General features: G+C 37.6%; 2 protein-coding genes and 1 pseudogene across 3 annotated transcripts; 1 reads left to right on the forward strand and 2 right to left on the reverse strand.

The window, feature by feature from the left end:
• Positions 1 to 437: 437 nt before the first annotated feature.
• On the reverse strand, positions 438 to 6,330 carry LOC131779945 (gamma-glutamyl hydrolase). 2 transcript variants are annotated; one of them, XM_059096561.2, is made up of 10 exons: positions 6,217 to 6,330; positions 5,661 to 5,757; positions 4,887 to 4,998; positions 4,229 to 4,279; positions 4,057 to 4,141; positions 3,393 to 3,543; positions 2,614 to 2,726; positions 2,273 to 2,366; positions 1,760 to 1,897; positions 438 to 1,215 (listed from the first exon to the last, which is right to left on the reverse strand). In XM_059096561.2, exons 1-10 carry the CDS (start codon positions 6,241 to 6,243, stop codon positions 1,097 to 1,099), a joined length of 987 nt encoding a protein of 328 aa, XP_058952544.2. In that variant the 5' UTR covers positions 6,244 to 6,330; the 3' UTR covers positions 438 to 1,096. The 2 variants fall into 2 exon arrangements, with proteins under 2 accessions (XP_058952544.2, XP_066027138.1); XM_066171041.1 differs by lacking the exon at positions 6,217 to 6,330 and adding an exon at positions 6,064 to 6,148 and having other exon boundaries at positions 439 to 1,215.
• A 1,771-nt stretch (positions 6,331 to 8,101) lies between these two features.
• Positions 8,102 to 12,762, forward strand: LOC131779963 (uncharacterized; annotated as a pseudogene).
• A 2,153-nt stretch (positions 12,763 to 14,915) lies between these two features.
• Positions 14,916 to 25,817, reverse strand: LOC131779936 (serine/threonine-protein phosphatase 2A regulatory subunit B'' subunit gamma). Its single transcript, XM_059096551.2, has 20 exons — positions 25,601 to 25,817; positions 25,384 to 25,511; positions 24,932 to 25,036; positions 24,741 to 24,797; positions 24,135 to 24,190; positions 23,243 to 23,299; positions 22,826 to 22,866; positions 22,080 to 22,150; positions 21,609 to 21,653; positions 20,677 to 20,764; positions 19,735 to 19,790; positions 19,245 to 19,320; positions 19,052 to 19,112; positions 18,866 to 18,941; positions 17,797 to 17,853; positions 17,389 to 17,424; positions 16,672 to 16,716; positions 16,522 to 16,581; positions 15,868 to 15,935; positions 14,916 to 15,471 (listed from the first exon to the last, which is right to left on the reverse strand). The coding sequence occupies exons 1-20, from the start codon at positions 25,668 to 25,670 to the stop codon at positions 15,363 to 15,365; spliced, it is 1,362 nt and encodes a 453-aa protein (XP_058952534.1). The 5' UTR covers positions 25,671 to 25,817; the 3' UTR covers positions 14,916 to 15,362.
• Positions 25,818 to 26,076: the final 259 nt, after the last annotated feature.

Consider the following 26,076-nt stretch of genomic DNA (forward strand, 5'->3'; position numbering starts at 1 on the left):
AACGTCTGAATTTGTCTTTGGAGAACGTATCGATTGTGGGGGACAACTCTTTAAATGGGTATCGGAAGGAATCGTTAAGTTGGGCCAGTTAAGCTCATCTCGAGAATCCTGTGATTATAAACGCAAGAGCTTTGTTTGTTTTTCTTGCAAGTTCCTGAATTGTCTGCTGATCAGCTCAGCGCTGCAACAACCACCAAGAAAAAGCGGTTAAATAGACGTTGAGTTGCTTCCTTGTGCCCTGCTTGATGTTTTGAAAATATCCCAAGTAGCAGAACGTAGAGTGTTTTCAATCTCTCTATGTCGATTATTTGCACATTCCATGATATATTCAAGCATAGTTACGATATATGGCTAAATTTACCATTAAAACATTTTCCAAGCAGGTATGGCCTTTACTGAGCTATTGTAATTATTAGGCATCACTAAACAAGGAACCAACTTCGTGTTGCCAAAGAGAATATTTGATTTTTTTGCCGTGGGTACAATAACAGCAGAGAGACGGAAAGAAGAACTTTGCTTTATTTTGCTTAGTTCTTGTTCCATCAGCGAATAAAAATTAATGAGCACTGGCAACTCAGTAAAATGATATGAGAAACTCCTATAACAAGCTATAATGCGCGCCTGATGGGAGAGGTTATAGTGTTATCCCATTCTGATGACTGTTTCACTTTAATTCTACCTACATGTACATCATTATACAATACAAATATTTTCAACTAGTGAATAAACTTACATCACAACACCAGTATACATATTCTCCATGATAGTCTCTATATCTTTTTAAGGAAAATTTGTTCGACAATCAAGAACCTCCCAAGTTTGTGATCATTTCCTTTATTCTCGTGACAAGTGTGCGATTTAGGGGTGATATTGTAAGGAGATATTAGATACTAGTCACTGTTAGGGGTTAACGGGTAAACACCGTTACTTTGTGTGTGATTCAAATCACCAAAAACCTTACAGTTGTAGTCATCGACTGCGCTTACTTGTGTTACTAACTACAGTTTCTGAAAAACTTTCTCGGAAAAGACCTAGACCTGTATCTTTCGTGCTAAATTGAGCAAAGGAAATCGCAGCCAGTGTAAAATGAAGGTACTTAAAAGAAATAACACTGTTCAAAAGAAGATATCTTTGAAGTATCAATTGGATTATAATTGTAAATCAAGGCCTTTTCTTCTGCCTCCTCGCTTGCAAAGTGATGGGTGTTCTGTCGAGCTGTAAATATAATAAAATAGGGAACATTTCAATAGACGGAAATTACGCGCAGAGATTGGGGGTGGTCTAATTTAGCCTCACCTTGAGTCGTTTGAGGCAGAAGTCAATACCCTCTCCTCCTCAACAACTCCTGTTTGCTTGAGCACAGCATTTCCTATCTAGTATTTCACTATATTGATTCACCGTTAAAAAGAAAGCTGTTACTAGAGGTCAATGCATTCAAACAAATTCCTTTGTTCACCTCTAGAACCGAATAGATACAGGCAGTGCAACCCTGATGCAGTGATGTGCTCGGCTGAAAAAATCTAAAATCCTAATTTTCGAGAAACCTCAAAACCCAATGTAGGAGAAAATTGTTTTCTCAGAAATAAAAGTGTTATTGAAAGGGAACGCTTTTTCGAGGAGCAAGGAATTTCGGATGAGGTTCCTTTTTCATTCTTATATCTTTGGACGCACTTTTTAAACATACGTTACTTAACTTTACGTTTTGGCAATCTAAACTGTATTTGACAAAGAGCATAAAATCTACCAAGTATCTACGTACCTTGCTTAACGAAAAAATTTGCCATGTACTGTCCAACAAAGACAGCGTCTGCTGAATGGTCAATCACTTCTTTTGGTGTCCACTCAAACTGACATTTTTCCGAATGCCACTGTGTTCCGTATATGGGATACTTCTTGCCTGTGGTTTTAAAAATATCAGTTGTCCATGACATTTAAAATCTACCATGATTATAATATCTGTTACCTCTCTGGTAAGATGTGACCCTGAATCCTGCCCTATTTTTTATTTTCCTATTTCCTTCGCTTGTAAAATTTATTCATAATGAATTCCTACTTTGGAAGGCGGCAATTCTCCAGCTCTATGAGACCTATGAATCAGATTTCAAGCATAGGCACGAGCGTGTGAAAGTACATCATGTATATCACGAGTATGCCCCATCCTTGTTTCTCCTTTTGTTTGTGTCAGCGTACAACCACTATGTAACAAAGAATACTATTTATAGCATTTGGAAATAAAAGATTTACAAAAGATTTTGAAATGAAAATTCGGTACCTTCAACGGTGGAGATAAATTCCACTCCTTTCCGGTCCTTGTTGGTTGAAAGGATTTTGAAGAATCCAACAGTGTTATTATTTGCATAGAATTTCTACGAATCAGAAACAAGTGTTGACAAATAAAGGAAGTTAATGAGAAGGAGAAATTAGAGGCTTTCTCGATTGTGATCATAAAAAGGGTGTTCGGTTTCTTCCAATTAACAGCATGAAGCTGGCAACACCTGAGTGGGGCAGCAGTTAAAAATGCAAAAAATTAAACCAAATAGCAAACGAATAATGCCGAACAAGATTCGACGAAAAGTCGTTTGGTTATCAATAATTTGACTTAGAACGGCCTACCTCAGGTGGCACGCATTTCTGATGCATGTTAATTGTTACAGCCTGTTCTTTGAGAATATTCATTACTCTGTCTCCATCTTGAGCAGAACTAAACATGCGACTTGTATACGCATCTGTATTTAAAAGGAAGAGGAAACGAAGTCTTTATGGTCTTATGGGGGGCCTCTGATTGACATCCATCAAATGAATTGGTAATTGCTAAAATTGTCATCTCACGGAAACCCCTCGAAGTGAGCTGCAGAGATATTTAAGGGAAGCAAGAAACGAAGCAAGCATGACTGACGACTCAATGTATCAGTCAATGAGTGAAGCACTGGATCATAACCATATCACGGTATACTGCGTTATATAAGTATTAATTTTTTAAAGTGAACAAGTCTTTATTTTAACTTAATAATTGACCATTAGAAACAACCAATCATTTTTCAAGCTATCTTGTGCCTCCTCAGACTCAAAGCACAAAATACATTCATTTAGTTGTTTTAAGCCGTAAACATAATGGAAAAACAAGCTCGAAAAAATGTGAGTTTTTGACTGCGAGAGAATTAAGGTAAAATATATATATATATTCTACATGTAGATGAATTGAGCTTTTTATGAGAATATTTCTAATATTCTCGTATTTTTCAACCTGAGGTTCCCTTCAATCTTAATGATTTTGATAATAATTTGTCATAACTCTAGCTCTCTCTTGAGCGGCTTAAATCTCACCAAGTTTTGTAGTTAACAATCAGTTTGACTTCCATCGCCAGATTTTTCACACAATCGCCTTTTCTTACCTGCAGTGAATTCCAGAGGAATAGAATAATTCTCTGCATCACATGACACCAACATATCCTCCTTTTTTAACCCTGATATGATGATATGCAGCATCTCAAAACCAAGGCAGGCTCCCCACAAGGGAAACGGCTCCTTCGCATTGTCATTTTCCTGTTACAGATATTCACACAAAATTACTTTCCAAATATCTAAGGAATAAGAGTATCCAGTCCAAATAACTGATATTTTCGCACGTAAGTCTTCTAAGTGTCTATCAATCGACGCCTTTTCCAAATTAAAGTAATTTAACACTTTTAAGGGTAACATGCAAGGTAAAATAAAAGTAAGAAATGGAAGAAAAGTCCCCGCAATGAGTCGAACATCAGATCTTAGAGGGGGATCGGATAATTTTTGGTGGAGATCACATGGTTATCAGGGGCTACGGAGGGGGGATCAATGCTAACAGAGGTCGAGGAGAGGACCTTATAAAAAAGTGACTGCTAAAGAGGGGACATCATAATAGTAAAAAAGTGTTAGGGGGATTGGTAAATTTTATTGGGACATAACCGAAATCCTCCGATCCTCCCCCCCCCTCCCCCCCACCCCCGGGAAAATCATGAAATCACGACAAGAGATTATAACCAAATTATAATCATTAACTCGGTCAGCACAAAGCCCACTCACCTTTATCGCCAAATCATAAATCATCTTGCCAGCGCTGAAGTAAGCGGAGTCTGCTAGACTAGCTCCCCCGCCTGGAAATATCACCCTGTTGGAAAGAAGATGAGCAAGACACTTATAAGAAATCTCACCCTGTGCAATGGTAATAACTAATGTCTTTCGTGCTGCAACCTACCCATTGATGCTATTAATGAGAGATTCCAATTCTTCCGCTGGTAAATCGTTACTTTTGAATTGTCAAGGATGTGAACTTTGAATGTAACGGCGAAAGAAGGTAGCATTAACTAGTTGAATGTCGTAAAACCATTTAAGACCATGACAGGGAACCAGTTAGATTTCGAAATAAGTAAGCGTTTCCAGCCCGAATTGCGGGAAAACGCAAGTACCAAGTTGCGATCGGTTTTATTCTTCCACCTGATAAGCTGTGATGGTGGTGAGAGTTTTACACCAATCATGAATGATAGTTATGAAGGAAAACCAATACACACCCTAATTACTTTCGAGAGTTTATCAATAATTGTCTAACATTCCTCAGAGAAATTTTGCTCTTTCGTTGGTATTCTCGCAGCTAAGCTTTTCGTAAACCGTCTTTCCTGAAAAATAAACCCTTTATTGAAAGTTATGCAAAGCTAGAATATTATAGCTCTCAAGCTCATAGAATCAGTCGGATCTCACAGGCTTTTCTACATACTCCTGTCAAGCTTGAAGGAATAACTAGCCAGCGAGTAGAGTTTTCTTCTTGGAAGCTAACCAGTTTGCCTGGTCCCAAAGAGAGGAATTTACTTCATAGTGTACGCCTATATTGGCACAGTGTTAGTTTCTAAAAAGGATACCGTATTGGAACGACGCGGGCACCAGCGCTCTCGATATTCTTGACGTATGACGCAGCTATGTATGACTTACCATATTCGGCAAAGTGACCGTCACAATCCACTGACAGAATCCCTAGGGGAGCAAAAAGTCATGTGACCCAGCAAGAATGAGCTCGTTAGTAGAGCATTTGAACAACATGTCGGTGTCATTAACTGAAAAACGTCGTCTTTCAGCTTCATCAATTTAAGTTTCACACACCTAAAATATTCAATGATTTGCATGCTAAGCCCGTAAGATGAAAGAAGCAAACGGACAAAAACAATTGCCAAATGGACCCTAATTAGGAGATATTTTAGCATAATTGATAATTTGAAAAACAGTTTGTCGATTCAGTATAATTTTATGGAAGAGTAGGACGCATATTGTAGACTGAAAAGGTTTTTTTTTACTTGAGAAATAAAAATTAATTTAGTTGCAGGGGAAAATAAGCTCACAACTGTCTTTTGAAGGTTGCTGTTTTGTAGAGAAACACACCCTCGATAGTCCTTTTTTCATCACAATAAATTTCCAAATTACACCACTTCATGAAGAGCATCACATCGAACAAAAATTGAAACTTCGTGGAGCGTCAACATGACCACGTCCCGAGTAATTTGTCTTAAGAATTACGACGCCATGTCTTTCCCTCAAAAACATCCATAAGGAAGACGTGCGGCCATTTCTAATTTAGGTTACTAGTTTAGATGTATGTCAAGTACACTGTTTTTCGATAAAAATTACCAGTTTTACTTTACCTATGATTGGTCTGTTGTTTTTTGGAACGAGTTGGCATTCCATTTTTCTTGCAGAAAAAAGGTTCCCCATGACTTTCTTCAGATATCTTGCCAGTTGCTGTAAAAAGCACATTTCAAAGCACCTTTTAACTGGATCGAGTCGAACTGATTATATACTATGTGAGACAACTGTTTGAGCAGTTTCTGCCAACAACTCTTCAGTAGGGACAAAACTGTATGATTGACTTGACAGGATTTAATTTGAAAAAACAAATTTACTTATTTGTAAAAAGCAAACTACGTTTCACAGAGGAAAGTAAAAGTTGTTGTTGTTTTTTTTTTTGTGGAAGAAAACGACAAGAAGCGGCCTCTGGGGTCTGCAAAAGCCGCAGCCCTAAGCTTTTGAAACAATTTTTTTTGTTACCTCAAAAAGTCCGATTTCTTGCGAAGGTGTTACTGACCAGTTTCCTTAGCTTGCGCAGATAACATACCCCTTCTACAGTTCTTCGCAAAACGCTACCTGCTATTTGTAAATAACATTTCTTGTAATCAATTGATTATTTATCATGTTTATTACCTTGGAATTGGGTGGTAGCCAAGGCATGAGACGGAATTTTAGCTATTCTTCTTGTCCATTTGCTACTTTTGTTATTTCCACTAAATATCTGTCTGGGAAAAGTGATTCCTGGTGGCTTAAAATTAAAACGAATAAGCTTAAATTGCAGAATGTAGATAAATGAAATCAGTTGCAGATAATTATGAAAACATCTCCACGTCCCGAGGTGTTCAATTTCCCATCCATTGGAGTAATTAAGCTGTACTGGTACCTGTAACCTATACAAAATGAAACATGACTACTGTCAAAATAGTAAAGAAGAAACGTGACATTGAAACCGCCTCACTCCCATGCGTACCACGAGTTCGATTATGCGCAACACGAGTTTTCGAGTAGAGTTTGATATTAGCTGAGTCTCATCGATTGAAGTTAATATCCTAACAAGCAAAGTTCGATTGATCTTTACAGTTTGAAACAACTGAGAAATATTGCGTCAACACGATACTATAGAGAGAAATCTTTTTATTAGGGGAGACGTGGTTGACAAGACGAACCTCTAAACTGCCAAGATAGAAATGAGTTACTGTATTGCTTTCTTTGTCATTAAAAATCCGCATTCAGCTAAACACAAACTAAATATTTAATTTTTTATAAAGTTCATCACCAACAGTTCTGGTCATTATTTAAAAAATAATCTCGCTGAACCTAACTACACATGATGTGTGGCCATTATTATTGGCATATGGACAGTATAATGTTCGGATCGTCATGTTCTGAATCCACCATTTTATTAGTGAGAAAAGGTAGGGAAACTGATCTCTGAATCGAAGTATTAGTTGGAAATTAGTTGTGAGTTATGCGTGGCCGTGTTCAAGTGGTCAACCAATTACCTGGCGACTTGTAAAATTGGATAACCTCTGCTTACTACATTTGTGAAATAGGTTGCCAAGCAACTTCACAAACTACAGAAACTTTACAAGACCGCCTGCGTCTGAAAAACTCCGAGGAATCTTATCATGTAGTTTACCTTTATGTCATGCCAAAGGCCACATGAGAACTTCGTTCGTACGTGTTATGAATGGAACTATTTAAGCCTCGCACCAGGCAATTTCCAAAAGTTTTGTGCAAGTGCCAAACCGGGTCACGTAGACTTTCTCAATATCTTTTCTATCTAAGTTTCCGGCTTTACCAGCTTTTTGGAAGTAATTCGAGTATCTCGCTCATCTCGGTAGCTTCTACCCTTCTGATAAATTTTTATGCTAATTTCGAATCTGAGGCAAAAAGAAAATTTCAAGAAGAACTCCAATTTCAGTTCTAAATTAAAGAATTAGAATCGGTTTATTCTTATGCGTCAAGGATTGTAAACATCGACTTGCTTGCTGGCGAGCCTTTTCAAAGCGATAACACTTTTGCTGACCATAGATACGAATATCTGATTGGCTGACAATGGAATAAAGCTAAAATAACATTATCCCAGAATGCATTACTCACAGGGGTCCGAGCCCGAAAGCGCGACCGAACCCTTTTCTTGTCTACCTCAATATGGCCCTAAGGGTCGACAGAAAAATCGACAAAATGTCATTTTAAAACAGAAACATACACCTGAAAATTTAACAGGAAGGCACGAAGATCTGTTCACCACTGAATTTTATCCATATAAGTAACTGGAAAAAGGCATGTTAACACGTGCCAACTTTGTCTTCAATTATACCAAAAAGTCTGGAAAGCCTTTGAGAACGTATCAACGATCATGTGACCTGCGGAGGCAATTAGCGATGACAGGTAAAGATGGCAGGTTTTGTTTATTATTCGAACAAGCAGGCCACCAGAAGGTGCTAAGAGCTGAAATGTTGTCATTTGATGTTAAAGGAACTTTAGTTACCCTCACAAAATACTATCGGCTATATTTATCGATTTATTCATTCCAGACTAAACATTCAGATCGTTGTTATCGCTGGTGGTTCTTGCAGGGAACTGACACAGTAATTTTACTCACTTGACCAAGTATTTACCGAGGTAAGAAATATATTGAACGGAAAGTCTTACCTACGTTTCCAAATTTGTTTTAATTATTTTACAGGTGTATCTGTGGGGCGTTCATTTGGGGGGTAATTATATTCGCGGGTGTTGTTTTAACGTTATGTGCCACAACCTGCTGTATCTAAAAAATGCAAAAGTAGATTTACAGGTCACAAAAATCACCTAAATGAACTTTAGAAAGTATTTGACAGCTTGCACCTCACAGATAAATTTCAGTGACCGAAAAAAAGCATTGACAGACAAAATTTGTGGCCATAGAGTCCAATTGATGCTCAAGGAAGATTGCTAGTTTTGACCAAGAAGCAAATTTTTTTTATAAAACCAAAAACTCAGGTTGAATTGAGTCGGTTTAACAAACGCAAAACCAAATGTTTTGATTTTTCCGAGCAAAACTATGTCAGTATAAGGCTTTTTTGTCTCTGAATCGCGTGATCGTTAAATTTTATCCTCAACCTGAGTTTTTCTTCCATCGTGTTCATTTTTTTTCTCAAAGTGCCGCATTATTTTAGAGAATTTCGCTTTCTTACTACGCCTTCCATTTGGGTAAAGGAGCCGATCTTACAAATGACTCTTAAAATTAGATCGCAGATCAAAGTTCTCTCTCCAGCCAAGGACCTAACATGCAGCAAAAAGAAGCTAAAAGACTTAACATGCTGCACAACATACTCACTCTTAAATTAATATTTATACAATTGTCTGAATTTCATTATACATTTTTTTGTGCACCTTTAATTCATATTCTCCCAGATCTAATTCAAAAGAAGCTTGGATTTAGCCACACCCGTTGGGATGCATCTCCTGATCTCGTTTCTCCTCCTGTTCGGATCACTATGTAGTTTGGGTGAGTGAGCAAGCATCCAGTTTTCAAATTTTTGCAAATCCAGTGACATTTTCTAATGTTAATAATGGTAATAGGACCGAGTAGAGTCCAAGTCGGTCTGTAATCATACGAGTGATTAACAAAATCGGACGACCGCAAAGCGGGAGTCCGATTTGTTTATCACGAGTATGATTACTGACAGAATTGGACGACAAGAAATCCTGTTACCAATTAATCATAACCATTTCAATTTCCGAAAAAGCAAATACACCTAGAACAAATATCTCTAGTGGAGACAATGTCTTAAGTTAATTATTCCTCTATTTTGGAAATTGCCTTGTTGCTATGGTTATTGTGATCGATTCTGTGATTGGTGGATTTAGCTGAGTGGACCTAGTATGATTGGCTGCTTCAACTGTCCGCTTACAGGTGTCCAATTACAGCCAACTGTCCGATTGCAACTGTACAGAATGATTAGTGAAAAATGGAGCAGCTGATGTACCAATCACATTTGAGGAAATTGTAATGGTTATGATTACGGATGTAATCAGTTACCTTGTGAGGGTAGCTGAACAAAACAAACAAACGAACGGAATCAAAATAATAAGGGCAAAACTAGGAAGCTCTGCGGTGCTTAAAATAAATTTTCTGTGCCTTCGCTAGAGAGTCATATGTGGTCTTTGGGCCCAGTTGTCCAAAGGGCTGACAACACTATCCAACGGATAAGTGTCACCAAAAAGTACCGCACCATCCACAGGATAGAGATTTATCCAGCGGATAACGTTATCTACCCCTCAAACAACCGGGACTAGCTGGTATTTAACTCAAAGTAATCCATACTGAAATTGCATAGCTATCTATGCGTTAATACGGTTCAATATTGAACAGATCAGGGTAACAGATGGAACTCGATAGTTTGGCGGTTATGGCTATTTATATACAGCTGTTTCGAGAAAGGTTTTCGGAAAAAAAGCGTAAAAGTGAACGCGACTACTCCGAAAGGTATTTCGAGTAGTTTTCAGGTCACGGTTCCTTGACCTCAGGTTTTTAGGAAAATTTGAGAAAATGGACAAGGCATCGCGAGTTCGATGAATTTATTTATGAATTTACTCATTAAAATTCACCGATTATCAGATGTCCACATTATCTTTCAAGATTGTCGCGTGCACTTTTGTCCTTTTTACTGACAACCTCTCTTAAAACAGCTGTATACCAGTCCCTTCATTAACTTATTGAGACCACTAACTCTTACGTATTCCTTTAGTCTCAGGCAGACCCTCACCTCAGTGGCTCTATCAGCAGATCCACGCGCTTCCAGATGATGGTAATAAACATGCAACTGCTGAACTCCATACCAAGAAATCTGAAATTCCTTTTAAGAGGAAAGATGGCGTGAAGAGGCTGTTTAACTTCCTTGATTCTGCGATACAGGAAAGTGGAAGCGGAAGTGGCGAGGGATCAGCGGATGACCACGTTACCATGGCTACTGAACAACACGTTAGTACAACTGGCTCTAGAGGAAAGCAGCCAGCAGTAGTCGGTAATCCTGTGAGCCCCAAAAAGCAGAAGACAACAAGCTTTGGTGACTCTCCGCAAAAGAAAAAGGAAGCCCAGGGACATGGAGTAAATGAAGGCCAGCTTCCAATAAACGAGCGTAAAAAAGTTTCTTACGATGCCAGTTCAAATCTCCAGAGCCATTATGCAGCTACAAATCAACAAGGATTGCAGAAATTCACAGTACCACAACAAACAGCAGCATATATGTCCAATGGCGGGTTTCAGAGTGTAAAATGTAAGAGCTTGAGAGTAAAAAATTCCCATGTAGTTTTCGGATAAATTTCCTAAACTAGTTATGATTTTTTTTCTTTCCTCTTCGAATCAGATTCACCAAACATTTCTTTTCACTCTCGGACCATTCATGGTAGTCAAAGAAAAACAACTGGCTACTCGGTTGCTGGTCAGCGGACACAGTCGTATGGTGATGGAGTGTCGAGTAGGCGACCACCGGCTATTCCTGTGCGAAGTCAAGTCTCCGCAAGTCAAGGATTACCAGTGCAGGCTCTGCCGGCGCAGAATTTGATTCATGGTTTGTTTTCATTCACTGATAAATAGCACCCTATCCGGCATGACGGACCAGTCGATATTTAGTGCCGGGGTAGGGGGGGGGTCTCTATTTAATATTCTTATGACCCGCCCCCCTCCCCCCAATTCATTGACTGTCAATTTTCTATCATCCTTCTTTATATTCTGATGTCGACAACTGATCCCCCTCTGCTCCCCCTGAAAACCATGTAATCCTCCCCAATACCCTCCGCCCCCTTAAGGTGGTTCCTAAATCTGCGTTAAATATTTCAGATTGAAGGCTTCAACTGCTCTTTCGTGGAAACATTTTGTAGAAAGTGCACGACAGATTTGTACGGCCTCTGTGTATAATCTCCACGATGGTTACCAGACATCGTTACCGTGCACAAATTTCAATAATTTTTTCATATCTTTTTTGCAGGAGTACCACACAGATCGAACATACAAGGACCATTTTACACCACGTTTACATTTACCTTCCCGAATTCATATAGAGACTATTACAGGTCCAAAGGCATCAAGTCTACCGAGCCGCTTCAGGGAAATGCATATGGTCAGCTACAGAGACAACGGAATCACTTTCATCAACAAGTGAGGGCACTTATCCCCGGGAGGGTACCTCTGGCACAACCATATAATCGTTACCCCTACCCAGCATCCCTTGCGGGTGTTCCTGGTCAAACTAGAGGTGCTATTCAATCTCACTTTCAATTAAATCCTCACAGTGTTGCAGTTTCTCGCGCTCGCTTTCCTGTTTTCCCACGTGTTGTTAATACTCCACCCAATGCAGCAAGTTTCCCTGGACAGGTTTACTACAGAAACACTATTCCAAAGCAGCAGGCAAGTTTTGCACGCAATGCACCAGGTTCTTTTCACACCTATAGTTATCCACTGCTTCAGCGAGCACAGGTTGGGCGGGCTGTGATAAGCCGAAAACCACAGCCTCAGATTCCGATGTCGTCGTTGACGGCAGCAGCAGCCAGAGGTTTACGACAACTCAGCCATACTCAGCCATGGCTGAATCAGTCTGGTCTTCGTCTGCTCCACAAAAAAAGACACGTGCAATGAGGAAGTCGATTAAGCTCCTGTATCTGTTCAAGAAAGAGAGATGAATGCCAAAATTACCGCGAGGACGTTTCGAACAGACCTTTTCGAGACCCATTCACGACAAATATTCATATATTTGGATATTTTTACAAGATTTAAAAATAATAAATGGGGCACCAAAACAACGAAGTCATGAAGGTCTGACATTCAACGACGTAACCCTGCAGTGTACTTTGTTTAGTTTAATCGTGTCATATCTTGTAAATGCTAGAACACGCAGAATTTGTACTGTAAAGCGGCTCTTTCACGAGATTATATTTTCTCGTAGTGATTTAAATTGGAAAAGAGTCTTCCACAGTCTGTGTAGAACACCACTGATCCTAGAAATGTCACACACTTCGTCAATGAATGATGCCTGCAAGGAACCTTTTCAAACATTTTTACTGAAGTAAATTTTTTTAAATTAAGAAATTATATGATGAGTTTTGATTGGGTTTGGAATGTAAATTTTTACTTTTTGAATGAGAAGGGATCCCGAAGAGAATTTTATTTTCAGCGATACAAGATAATTTTTACAATAAAAGTAACCTAAGAAAACCTAATTGAAAAGTATTGATTGATTGTTCCGCTCATAAACCCGATTCTTTCTCCCTCAAACAAGCAACAACAGCTTTATGTGAATATGGCGCCTACTGAAAACGACTCCAAGGGCGAGTGGGTTCTTTCTTAAAATGTCAACATTATTAATATTGTGTCTAGAAGGATTGACTTCGTTTAACCTTTCGACTGGAAAATTATGTATCTAAAAAATGTCACGTCGATGACCTCTAGCCATCATTGTCATACGAAGAAGAGATTGGTTTAAGTGATGTATAAGTTAACAGGAATGAAAATGCATAACATGCAGAAATGTACGCGCACCGAAGATCAGAAAATGCTTAGTGGCATTTGGGGGTTACCAGAAGTATATCATGCCGTGCACAAGGGCTACAAGATTGTCAAAATTCATAAAGTTTGGCTCTGATTACCTCGACAGAGTCGTAGGTCTCTTTAACAACTATATTGACGCTTTTTAAAAAGTCAAGCAACAAGCAAGTGGGTGGCTCTCGTGGTGTACATCAAAAGAACTCAAACGGTAGCACATTGCGAATTACAAGAGCAAAGAAGGCGTACAGCTCGAGTACGATCAAATTGGAATAAACCCTTCAGAACCCACTGGAGCCAAGGAACTGCTTAACAATGTCTGGGAGTTTTTTGGGAAAAAACTCAACAAACCGGTAACTGAAATTGTTCAGGACATAGCACGTTTTCACGAGTTGTTGATGAGCGAATCTTTCTCTGCTGTTAACATCTTAGTGATACCGACTGCCAAAAGGGATTTTGTGGACACACAACATAATACTCATCTTGTAGTACCATGTGGGCTAGACTTAAATTATATCGAGATGTTTTGGACAAGTTACAAGAAAGAGTCCGCTATACTGACACAGATTTAATCATATTGTGATCCTGAAGGGTGGAATTCCAGGACGGGTGCCGGTTTTTTTGGGCGAGTTGACCCCCGAATTGAAGCCCAGACAACACATTGACGAGTTTGCCTTTGTTGGTTGTAAAAATCACACCTGCAAAGTGGCCAACAGGGGAACATGTTCACAATATCACAAAGGTTAAAGGTTTGATTAGTGAAACTAGCGCGCGTGCGAATTTTTTCCCGAAGGTCACTCGTCAAGGTGGGAAGTAACCTGTGTCTAGCGACAGGTTTAGATACGTCCTTGTCATTTCTTTCGCGAAGGTGTTCTCGGAATCTGTCACCTAGACGTCTTCCTGTTTCACCAATGTAAAATTTTTTTTGCAATGAAAACTCGTTATGCAACAGATGACATTGGCGGAGGTGCACGTGAAGTGATCAGTGATCTTGATGGATCTCTTGGGTCCCGACATTTTCTCTACGTTCTGTATGAAAGGACAAGTTTTGCATCGTGAGCGAGCGCAATTTGAAAGTTACAGGTTAGTCATTGGTTTGAAATGAACTTCTGACCAAAAAGTTGCCTATGTTTTTATCGTGTTTGAATGAAATAAGTGGAGGTTGCGAAAGTACCAGTCTCTGAATCAAAACATTGTCAACAACACGGTTAACGCCCTTATAGCTAATCAAGAATTGCCGGCCACTACAAAAAGTCTCACCATTACCACTCATGGAACTTCGTGTATTTACTTTTCAGCCAAAATCCACAAACCTAACAACCCAGGTCGACCCATCGTCTCTACCTGCAGTTGTCCCACCGAACTTATTTCCAGCTATTTTGACAAAATTTATGGTACCTATCGTCAAAACTTTACTATCACACATTAACACACACTTAAATTTTCGCGACTTTAATTTCGTTGGCCACGACAAACTTCTTTATACTATGGATATTACATCTCTTTATACTGTCGTTCCTAATGACGAAGGTCTCCTAGCCCTCAAACATTCTTCTATCTACGTACTGTTAAGGAACCTAGCTATGAAACACTACTCCGTCAAGCCGAACTAGTACCAACACTTAATTGGTTTTCATTCGGTCCCAACTATCACAAACAAACTAATGGTGTAGCCAAGGGGACCAAAATGGGACCCAGCTACGCTAATTTCACACATAGTTTGAAAAGAAACATTTACATACATGATTTTCATTCATAGAAACTAGCTTTGAAGCTCGATCATTCATTACCAAAAAAGAAGATGCCATTTAAGTTTTTTTTAATCGTTTATTTAAGCAAAGTTGTTTGTTCAATTTAGAGTACACAGCCTCTTGATGGGTTCCATACGAATGAAACTATTGACCCAAGTTTACTGTGTCAAAATGGAACACAAAATGTTTATAAATCTAAAGAACACAAGTGTCTAAATCGTACCAGAGGCAATTCTGTGATGGATATTCCTCTTAAAGAGGGGAGGGGGAATGATGACTACACCGACAAAATTCATGTTAAAGACCGTCACAAAGGCGACAAAAAACATATATATCCTGGTTCTAATACCACTCGAGTCTTAATTTCACACACCTAGAAAACTTTCTGAAGCCAATTCAAAGCCAGTTTCCTCGACATTTTAAGTGACCCACTAGCTTCAACGATGTTAACAGGTGGCTAGGAGGCCCACATGAGAAAGATGCACATTTCTGTTTCGGTGTCTTCATGGATGGTCTTCATTATTACCGTCTTGTACAAGAAGTTCCCGGTTCTCATAGGTCCAAAAGCCATTCAAATCAATCAGAATACTTGTCACTGTCTCTCCTTGACCACTGTCAATTTAACAACAACTCAGTTAATTAGTGAAACCCAAAAATTCCACATTTGTACTGCATTGTATGGTCATCAAGAAAAACAAAGCACTCCGCAAGGATATCCTATCTTCCTAATAACCACCCTATGGCCTGCCCTGCCCTGACAACTCTGAGGGGAGTGGGGAAGGGGGGGGGCGCAAATAAAAATCACTAGCTTTAGCAAGCACAAGGTTGAGTTACAAATTGATTCCAAAGAAATTTAGTCAGCCTAAGAGTAATTCTGAGACCAATGATGTCAGTTCCCTTGAAGCAGTTGATTACCAAAGAGGGGGCTTAGACCAGGCTAAGCAGAAAGGAAACTACTGCAAACTGAAGTTACCAAAGTTTACCAAATGATGTTAATTCTTGCCTGACCTGTTAACAAGATCTTGCAGAGTAATTTTGTAAGGATCCTCAGGCTTGACCATATCAAAAATCTCATCCTGAAAAATAATATGACCAGTAGGTTTCAGCAGGTAGTAGAATGACAAAAAGCTTTTCAGAAAAAAAATGGAGAAGTCACTCCATGTAATATGCACAAAAAGATACCACAGAAAATTTCAAGCATGCAAATCAAACACAACACACTGATCTCATGGTTGTTTTCCAAGAGAAACATTATATTATCATAGTAAGTTCTTCACCCTGCCAACAGACTAAACAAAAATAAAGATTGAAGACTATAACTCATACAGCATTTCAGCTCCCAGAATCTCTTACATGTTACTGGTACAGTTTGATCAGCATAACTTGAAAGTAAGCGGTAAGTCTTAGCTCAAAAACTTTATTCTCCATTCTTGAAACTGATTCTTGCAACTGATTCATGAAAGTTGCAAGAATGGAGAATTAAAAGAAAATAATTCTTTCTGGGCTTCACACCAAGGAGGGATGATCTAATGTACCAAAGCCTGTGTACTGCTGCTCCCTTCTCTAAACATTGAATGGTAGGGGGCTTCTGTACAAACTACATTACCATGACATGTTTTTATGGTTACAAAAACTACAACAGTAATATCAGTCACTCATTACCTTAACATCAAGAAACTTCACTGGCTCATGTCCATGCTTTTTCATCTCCTCTTGAATTTCCTATAAACAAAAGATCGCCTGGCTGAAGTCTGACTGGCAAACCCATTCCTTAAAATATGATCATTCTGAAAATTATTTCCAAAACCTCACCCTAAAGAAGAAGTTTAATGAAAAGATGTTGAGATGTCCAACAGCCTAAAACAGAGACAAACAAGTGGATATCAAATAAAAAGCCACAAATTAAGCATTTTAGGGGGCTTAGAGGCCCCACATTATATTATTTTTAGGTTTTCATTAAGTTCTCTTCTTATGTACATCCTCTTACATGCATATGGGTATCCAACCCTGAAGTTGTTTCAATGCTACTAGCACTCATCAAAATTTAAATGTGCACATAACAGTTAAAGCTCTTGCTATGGTAATCTGATATGTAAAGTAAGAAAAATACTATAACATGTTTTGAAGCAGTCAAACTCTGACAACATGTGGTAAATAATTCATAAGAACTCAGTTTAAAAGCCCTAACTACCTTATACATCTGACAGCATGTAGTTTATATGTCACAAGACCTCTGTTTAAAGGCCTAACTATCAAACAAGTCTTCTTCAGCATAGTCAGAGCATGTGATTGCAAAGTCACAGGCATGACACATTCTAGGCAATCAAAATCTGGCATTTCACATACATGTGTTAATTGACTGAAAAAATATTTTGTACATTCAAGAAAGTTGGGTATCTGTTTCAAATCACATTAATATTATTAGCTGATTTAACATCATGTACATGCAGGTGGGAGGATGACTGGGCCAACAAAGCACAGGTTGGCAGAGCACCACCTTAAAAAAGAAAAAGTTAATGTTGGTTATACCTGCACATCCAGGATCCTAAACATGTACTGCAGTGCCTTGTGGAAACAAAAAATAGAAAGTTATACAAAAAATCTCACTGATGCTCCAAAGGAAATATCACAAAACAGAGCTGGTGCATAGTTCTGAGTGTGTTTATACAAAGTACAATAAATTGTAATGAAAACTTTGTCACAGATGACCCAATCCATGGACAAGTTATCTGTAATTCAGTGCATAAGTATATCAACTTTTTAATTACAAGGTCTTCAGTTCAAATTCTAGCACAGGTCATGGAATTTTCTTTGTCCCATGCTAAAAATAAATCAATAACTAAGCTAAATGTAAATGTACATGTATATCACGGACTTGTTCGTATGACCATTAGAGCAAGCATTTCTCTGAACATTTTTGTGTGTAATGACACCAACCTGTGGTTCTTTTCTGTTTTCTAATGCAAGCACAAAATCCAAATATGTTTTGTAGTCCTGTAACAAAAATATCATCCACATTTCATTACGGTAGCTTGTTAAGTAAAATTATAAGTGGAACTAAATTTGCTGCATAGCTGAAAATGGTGTTGGCACACCTAATTTTCCTGGTAAAAACATCAGCTGTCCTGCTAAAAACTGCATCAACAGGCACAAAACATTTCCTTCTCGATTAGGAGTATCAGCACAGAATAAGACTACTCAGACTAAGCCATTACAACACTGCATGTCCAAACACACTATAAAGTACATAATGTAAGTGTCTTCAGTTATCCTAATGGAGAGTTTAAGAAAATTATGACAGCAATGGCAACAGGAATGTCACTAAACAAAAGGTTTAATGAGTAGAACAATGGCTGTGCTCATGCATTCAACATCTTTGTAAATTTCTTTGTATCCTCTGCAAAACAACAACACGAAATGACTGTGTTGTCTGGAGAATGTGAACAATGACTGCTAATTTTGTAAATTTCTATTTCTAATTTAATGCTGTGTTCCATACTCAGTTTCAAAATAGTTTTGAGAGTAAGCAACAAACTAAATTACTTTAGGTCATCACGAGATTCATAGGTAAAATATAGGTTCATTTTGTAATTGACAATGTCCATGGTGTCGCTGTCATTTCCTAAACTCCCTAATGAGGTTGACTGGAAGAGACCTTTACTTTTCTAGTCTTCACAGGGGGTTAACCACATGTTCAAATAAGTAAAAGATTACTTTGGACAACTGAATTAACAAAGACTAAATATTGATGGACAGCAACTCATTAGTACACATACAGAGGTAAGTTTCACTTTCTCAATTCTGATTGACAACAAGCATAGATCTTTCGGCTGGCTAGCACTGCTTGTTTCTGACAAACCTATTGTAAGATGATGTCATACTTCCAGACAAATTGTTGTTACTCCTTTCAAGAGTGTGATATGTATCACCCTCAAGTGAATAATGCTCCTTAAAGTAGTCAATGTTGTCTTTTTATCAATGCTTACTCCACCATTAACTAACTCACCATTTCACCATCGTATGTCAAACATTCCTGAAACACTCTGTCCACAAACACCTTGGTTAAGGTTCCTGAACCATATCTACAACATTAAGACTAACGTTTATCAACATTAAGATCATTCTGAGATATTTAATTAAAATTAGTGTTAATTCAAAGTGTAACAACTTCAAATGTAGCCATTAACCATACCTTGCTAATTCTTCTTTACTCAACATTCCATTATGATCAGTATCAAGACTTAGATATTGCCCTGGAAAGTAGTTAAAACAGTTTTTAATGGAAATGGAATTGCTGAGTTGAGTTTAGAGGTTATTAAACATTTTTAATGAGTCAGGATAGTAAAATTAATACATGTGTGATTACCAATGCAAAACAATATTACCATAGACTCTTAATGCCGAGGGTGCTGAAAACCAGTTTGCATCTTGTTGTTCTTTGGATAGGTCTTCATCTCTCAGCTACAACAGCACAAATAATTACTTGTCTACATTTTTATTACCTCAATTCAACTACACAGATACAAATAATGGTTACTATTATAATAACATTTGATAATAATATTAATGAAAGATGAAATATCTAAATTTGCCTAGTTTATAGAAGCCATGATTCCTAGTAGGAAATACTCAAGTCACACACACATGTGCAACAAATCAATAACAGTTACTAAGGTTAGTCAAATTCTAGAGGTGGAATTACATAATCAAAAGACACCATGACCAGAGGCAATAAGTACATTGAAACCAAGATTATGGTATTTTCCATTAAATTTCATAGTCTCTATGTTTTCATCTTCTTTGTAGCTTTTCCAACACATTATTGTCACTGTTGTGAAACAGTTAATAGTGAGTAGTTGATATTGACAGCCATACCTCAAGGAGATCATCCAGAAAACTACAGGCAAGGATGTCTTGAATCTTTATTTTTCCTGTTGGAAAAAAAGCGTTTAACAAATTATAGAAAATTATTTCTATACTCTCTCCAATAGATTGTCAGATGTTTGTAAAGACCTCTTATTGCAGAGGTGAAATAGTGTTCTTCTTCAAAATGTTACAAGGGTGAAGTCAGTTTAGAACTATATCATCAAAATGTGTATTTTTAATTGGTTTCAAGTCATGTTTCACCCACGTGACAGAACTAGGGAATATATCCACTATTTGTCCTCTGTGTTTTATTACAATACTGCACCTACAATTACTGGAAATATTTGTAGAGAGGGTCACCTACATGTACATAACAGTTTCATCATGAGAAACAAGGCATTAAAAGTTCACAGACTGTTCAAATTTTAATGTTCCCAGTTAACCCTTTAACTCCTAAGAGTGACTAACATCTAATTTCTCCTTACAACATCACCCCTGAATCAAACATTAAGGTCATGAGATTCTCCTTGTCAGAAACCTCGGAAATGTCTAGGGAGTAGTATGGAGGATATGCATATTGATATTAGGGAGTAAGAGGTTAAAAGCAAGACTTGTATGACAGTAACTTGTATAACAGCAATGCCAGTGACTCAATGCAATAACTTATCTCTTCACAAACTCCAGTTTCTGTGGGAACATGAAACATGACAGGACGGAAAATGCGTGCACTGTAAGTACCTCCCGTTGTCCCATACAAAGCCTTAGAAAACTTTTCTAAGCCTTTGTATGGGACAACGGGAGGTACTTACAGTGCACGTGTTTTCCGTCCTGTCATGCATGACACAACTGTTTAAGGGGTGTGTCTGCTGCTGTCTGGCCTAAGCATTTTGTGAAATTAAGGGTAAAGAGATGTTTTCAAAATTTAACAGGCTTCCCATCCACCCTCCTTACCTGTCCTGAGAGGATCCAAAAAGAAGAAAAACTTTCTAACAGCAGTGCACACGTAGAAAGAATAAAATGACTTCTCAAGGCCATCCAACTACAAAACAAAAGGTATTGTGGCATTTTTTATTGAAGATAAAATAGCCCTCTGCCTCCATAGGAAAACAATAGGACCTTAAGCAGTCAGGACAGCAACACCAAAGAAGAATTCAATTAAAAAATGAATTTCTGCCTTTAATTAGAATTTCAAAAATGGCTGCATTTGTTTATCATCTCATACAGCACCACACCTCAACTTCAGCATAACATGTAAAAGAAGCTTTGGGTTTCGAATGGAAATTAAAATAATTTGCTGTCCCAGTTTCGGTTTGCAGACACAAATTGTGGTGATTTCATGTTGTTGTTTTGCATAGGACAGCTAAGAAATGTACAAAGTTTTAAAACACACATGCTGAGCTATTTTTCTTCCAATTAGATATTTTGTTTTTCCATGTCCTCATTGCCCTCACCGTCATGGTTTGCTTAAGGTCCCCAATATGATGTACATGTAAGAACCTCACTTTTACACCCTTATCGAAAATCACTTGTTCCTTGAATAATATTATTGGAAGGGAGTTGTCTGACTGGATATATCACTCAACACCACCAAAAAACAAATAGCATTTCAGTGCGGGCTATAATTATTACAAAGTTACATATACTTGATACTTGTTTATTGTGAAGTATTGTTTATTGTGCACAACCATCAAAGAGTGTGAAATTAAGTTTTTTTTGAAATATTCAACAATGTAAACTTAGCACAGACCATCCCGTGATATGATGTGGTACACTGTGGTGCACTGTTGTGATAAAGAATAACCAAGTGATGAACAACAACTGATTTCCATAGCATAATATATATTTATTGCCCAAGTACATGTGTATAAAGATAAAAAAAATACCTGAGGTAAGGTTGGGATTAACTCCAAAATATAATTTTCCAGGTCCTGAAAAATATAATAAAACAATCATATCCTGTAACAGTCATGAGTAATCTTCAACAGATGCATTGCAATTTTTAGTTATTCAACACAAATTTATGATTTCTTAATCAATCTCTTTCCCACACTGAGTGATACTGGCACTGCTTCTTGGATAAGCAACTCTTGCCCATATGCAAATATGTGAGCTTGCCAACAGTGGATCCACAACTAAAGAGAAGCCAAGCAGGGAATAACTTTGCAAATTAAAACTAAGACACACTGTTCAGTTATTAATGTCTTTGAAAAACCATTACATTTTCAGATGTGAGATTGACAAAAGCCAAAAATTAGGAGTTACTAATCAATTGACAGAGAAATCGCTGTTTAACATGTAATGAAAAATTGATTTGTGCAGGGAGTATAGTTTACCACCAGTATTTACAAGCTTACCGACTCTTTCAAGTATCCTTGTCCTGCAACATCATACAAACTGAGACCTATTCTGGTTTGATGAAGCCAAACTGCAAATATAAAAGACAAACTCTTTTTCCAGCAATTAGATAACTATGCATTATAACCAAGCAATAACCAATTCACTAAGTACATGTTGAAAAAGAGCTTCATAGGCAATAAGAATCTGGGTTGAATCTTGCCAAAGCAGATGAAGTGCACTTCAAGCACATCCTTTGAGCCACAGTCCAACCATTTCAAAGATTCATGTTCTTTTTGTAGTAGGAACAATCACATTAATTGAATTTAAAAATTTTAGCCTACTCAAACTACTCATCTACAGCTACATGTATGTGTACATCAATGACCAGGACAGAGTAACAGAATTCAGAAATACAGAAATTTAATTCTTAATAGTATAAATCTATATAATATCCACTATCAAAACAAGCAAAACTACCCTTACTAATACTACATATTTAGTTCCAGCAGGTACAAAAAAAATATGAGTTGATGCTTGGTATTTACAATAAAAGTAAGCAAAGGGTAATTGTAAAGAACAAATTTTATCCTCATATATTTTATCCTCACATAGGCCTATAAAGTGTGTTGTGAGCTCAACCATGAGAGATTGTTGCTCACAGGAAGTTGAAGTTGATGTCACCCAAAGTGGCTTCAGCCAGGTAAAGGAGGTCTCAATATCACTGATCACATGAATAAAAATCCATTAGCTAACTCAAGCTTACCTTTACGCATCACATAATTGAAAAACTGCATGATTGATATCCTGAAATAAACAGAACACCTTCAAATTAGAAGACTCTGTGCATTCTTTCATGTTTCAAAAAATGCAAGTACATGTAAAATCCACAACTATCCGCTTAACTTAATCCTAATTTTCAAAACTTATAAATTTTAGTTGATGTTTGTTCTTTATTAAAACTAGCAATGACGTATTCCAGCTGTTACCAGTAAGTTTGGATTGGTTCACAGGTCATGATATCTGATTTACCTACACCCTTGCCAACAATTCCACCCTCATTGCTGAATAAACAAAGAATTTTTTTTTTGGATCAATGACCAAAAAGAATTATTCCACTTGCACTTATTGAATATGAGTAAACTATGCACTTGCAGGCTTAATTGTTAACTAATGTGCTCACCTTCCAAAAGGATCCTGTTGAAACAGCTTGGCAAAAACAGTTGCACTAAAAAATGGCCTAAAGAGTATTCAAGAAAATGAAAAATTATAAACACTGCTTACAAAAAAAATCTCTATCAATGATAAAGATATTTTCTCTGTCTGGAAGGATCTGTATTTGTCAATGTCTAAGGAGTACTGTATACCCCTCATCCAATCCAGTGGGTCTATAGTAAGTGACCATTCTTTCTTTCATAACAAGAGGAGTGACAGGTCTGTACCTACCATCACACACAATGTTAAACAATTTCTTTATCCTAGCACAACAAGGTTAGGTCAAGCCTTACCAGCCTAGTTTCCAATAACTGCTGAGCATTATCTAAGTTTCTATCACAATAGGTAACAAGGAATTTGTCTTTTTCTTTTTGATTGAAACCTTCTCCATAGGTAATTACAAAGGTAACTAATCAAATTTCACACTTGGCAGGCCTTTATTTGTATTCCTAGCTGGGGAGAGATACAGTGGGAGCAAAACATGGAGCACATGAACAAAACATAAAGACCAGGCTAAATTTTACACCATGACCACTTGGTAGAGAGTCTAACACAATTATCAAAAGGCCAATTTGTCTCCCTGTATGTCTAAATAATGTTTGGAGGATGGATTTTGTTCATGTTAATTTTATATTCAAGGCTATGCTCTTGCACAATGCAGGTACCATGGGCTACTAAATCAAGTGTTGAGGCAACCTTAATGAATAACTTTTATGAAGTAAACCTTTTAAGATCTGGGCACTCCAGATCTCTGAGAACAAAGCCCTTGGGTCCCTGTGATTTTTCTATGGGCAAAGCTATAATAATAAACATATAATACTCAGAGAATTAAAAAGAGGCTAAGAATTCCTCTATTTTACCTGCATTTTTCACCAGCCTCTCTAGCAACTTTCAAGAAATCTTCATAGTTGATCATCTATTTACCAAATACAAAAGGAATAAACATGTTGTCTACAGGACAAAACATAAAACAACCCACAAAAAATTTAATCACTTTTAATATCAAACACAGACCATAATGTTTGGGCAACACAGTTATTGACTGCCAAAGCAAGATGCTGGCAATAGAGATTTTAAAACTAATAAAACCACTAAGGGTTGTGTGAGCAGGAAAGCATTGATTAGCTTGATATTGGCTGAGCTTTAGAGTGATCTGAAAGCTGATACAATAAAACAGCTCAGACTACCTGATAATGGGCATGTTCCCTACAGTAATTACCAATCATCACCCAGCCTGATCTTTGTACACACTACCTCACTTCAGAGAAGCTTGGATTACTATTAACATTTAACTAACCTTCCAAATTTCAAAACCCTTGAATGAAATAAGATTCATATGTATAATGTGAAAAGACAATATTATATTTCTGACAAAAATTCCTTTAAATGCATGGTTACAATGAAAATATTTTTCACAAGTAAATTATGCCACAAAGATGTGGCTCCATCACTGTCTCACAGAATACCTGTTCATCTCCAAACAAAGGTGGTGTGTGGTGCTTATCAAGTAAAAACCACAGGTTCTATAATGAAAAAAAGAATTACCATCAATTAGTAAGAGTGCGTGTATCAAGAGATGCATGGCTGTGAGGATTATTCTGAAGTTTATTACATGAAGATCTTACGAAAAACATAAAAAATCAAGCAATCATTTCACCTGCAGTTCATCATTGTCGAGGAGCTCTCTACTTTTTCGCTGGAGAAACACAGCTCGTGATTCCTCGCGCAGTTTTTGCAACAAAACTTCATCTTCTGAAGGAAGCTGACCACCAAGAGAGAAGAAAATAATTTAATTAACTTGAAAAGTTGACAAAATAAATTCAGGAGGGATAGAGACTAAATGCATACTCTGTATACAGACTATACATTGACATGATCAATATCATCCATCCACCATCGTAAAAATGTCTTTAAATTGTTCAAGCTATCATCTAGGTTCCGAATGGAGAATATCACTTTGAACGCATGAAGTAATTCCTTTAAGTTGGCAACTTTCTTGTTGAACTTTTGGATAGTACGAACGAAACTGAATTGGACTAGGTAACTCTTAACTACCACAAAAAAATTTAAGCATTGTGTGTACAAAGCGCACATAAAACAGGCAGACACCTTGAAATAAAATCTAGGTATCGCATCATAACTTTTGGTTTTGCCTTTCCCTGCTCCTTTCCAATCATTGTAATACTTGGTAAACAGCTCTGTCTCGCTGGGAGACCTTTTTGCTACATTCTCAGCATCTAGATTTTGAAAGAGAGGAAAAGAAACAGCGATTATAACAGACGGACAAGACACTTTCGGGGAGTTGCATTGCGACAAAACATCATACCTTCTTCTTTCTCTGCCTTTTTCCTCTCGTTGAACCTTCGCAATGTTTCAACCCATCCTGCTGCACTCATTTCAGTTTGCGAAACCTCTTGGCATTCTAAAGTGATGGCTAAACTGGAGAAATTTTATCTGCCCACTGTTTCCTCCATGTTTTATTTCAGACGATCACACGGCCAAAAAGGTATCACGGGAAAGAAAACGCACACCAAACTCGTTCCTAGTCTTAATTAGAGTTCTCATATTGAGGGGCAAAATAGCCCGTCACGATCACTATTGCTAGTTTTGAACCGTTCAGAACAATTGATGAGGTCAGTATAATGGGCTCCTGATAAGGTATATTGCTAAAAATATACCGATCCCATAATGACAAATTCTTCATCCGTATGGGAAAACCTGTTCGAAACTGAAAGTTAGTTTGCGGGAAAAAGAAATTCTAACCACCTTCCACGAGTTTTTCCTTGGGAAAAAGATTCAAGA

This window comes from Pocillopora verrucosa, chromosome 8, assembly GCF_036669915.1.
Source record: "Pocillopora verrucosa isolate sample1 chromosome 8, ASM3666991v2, whole genome shotgun sequence".
NCBI classification, from domain to species: domain Eukaryota; kingdom Metazoa; phylum Cnidaria; class Anthozoa; order Scleractinia; family Pocilloporidae; genus Pocillopora; species Pocillopora verrucosa.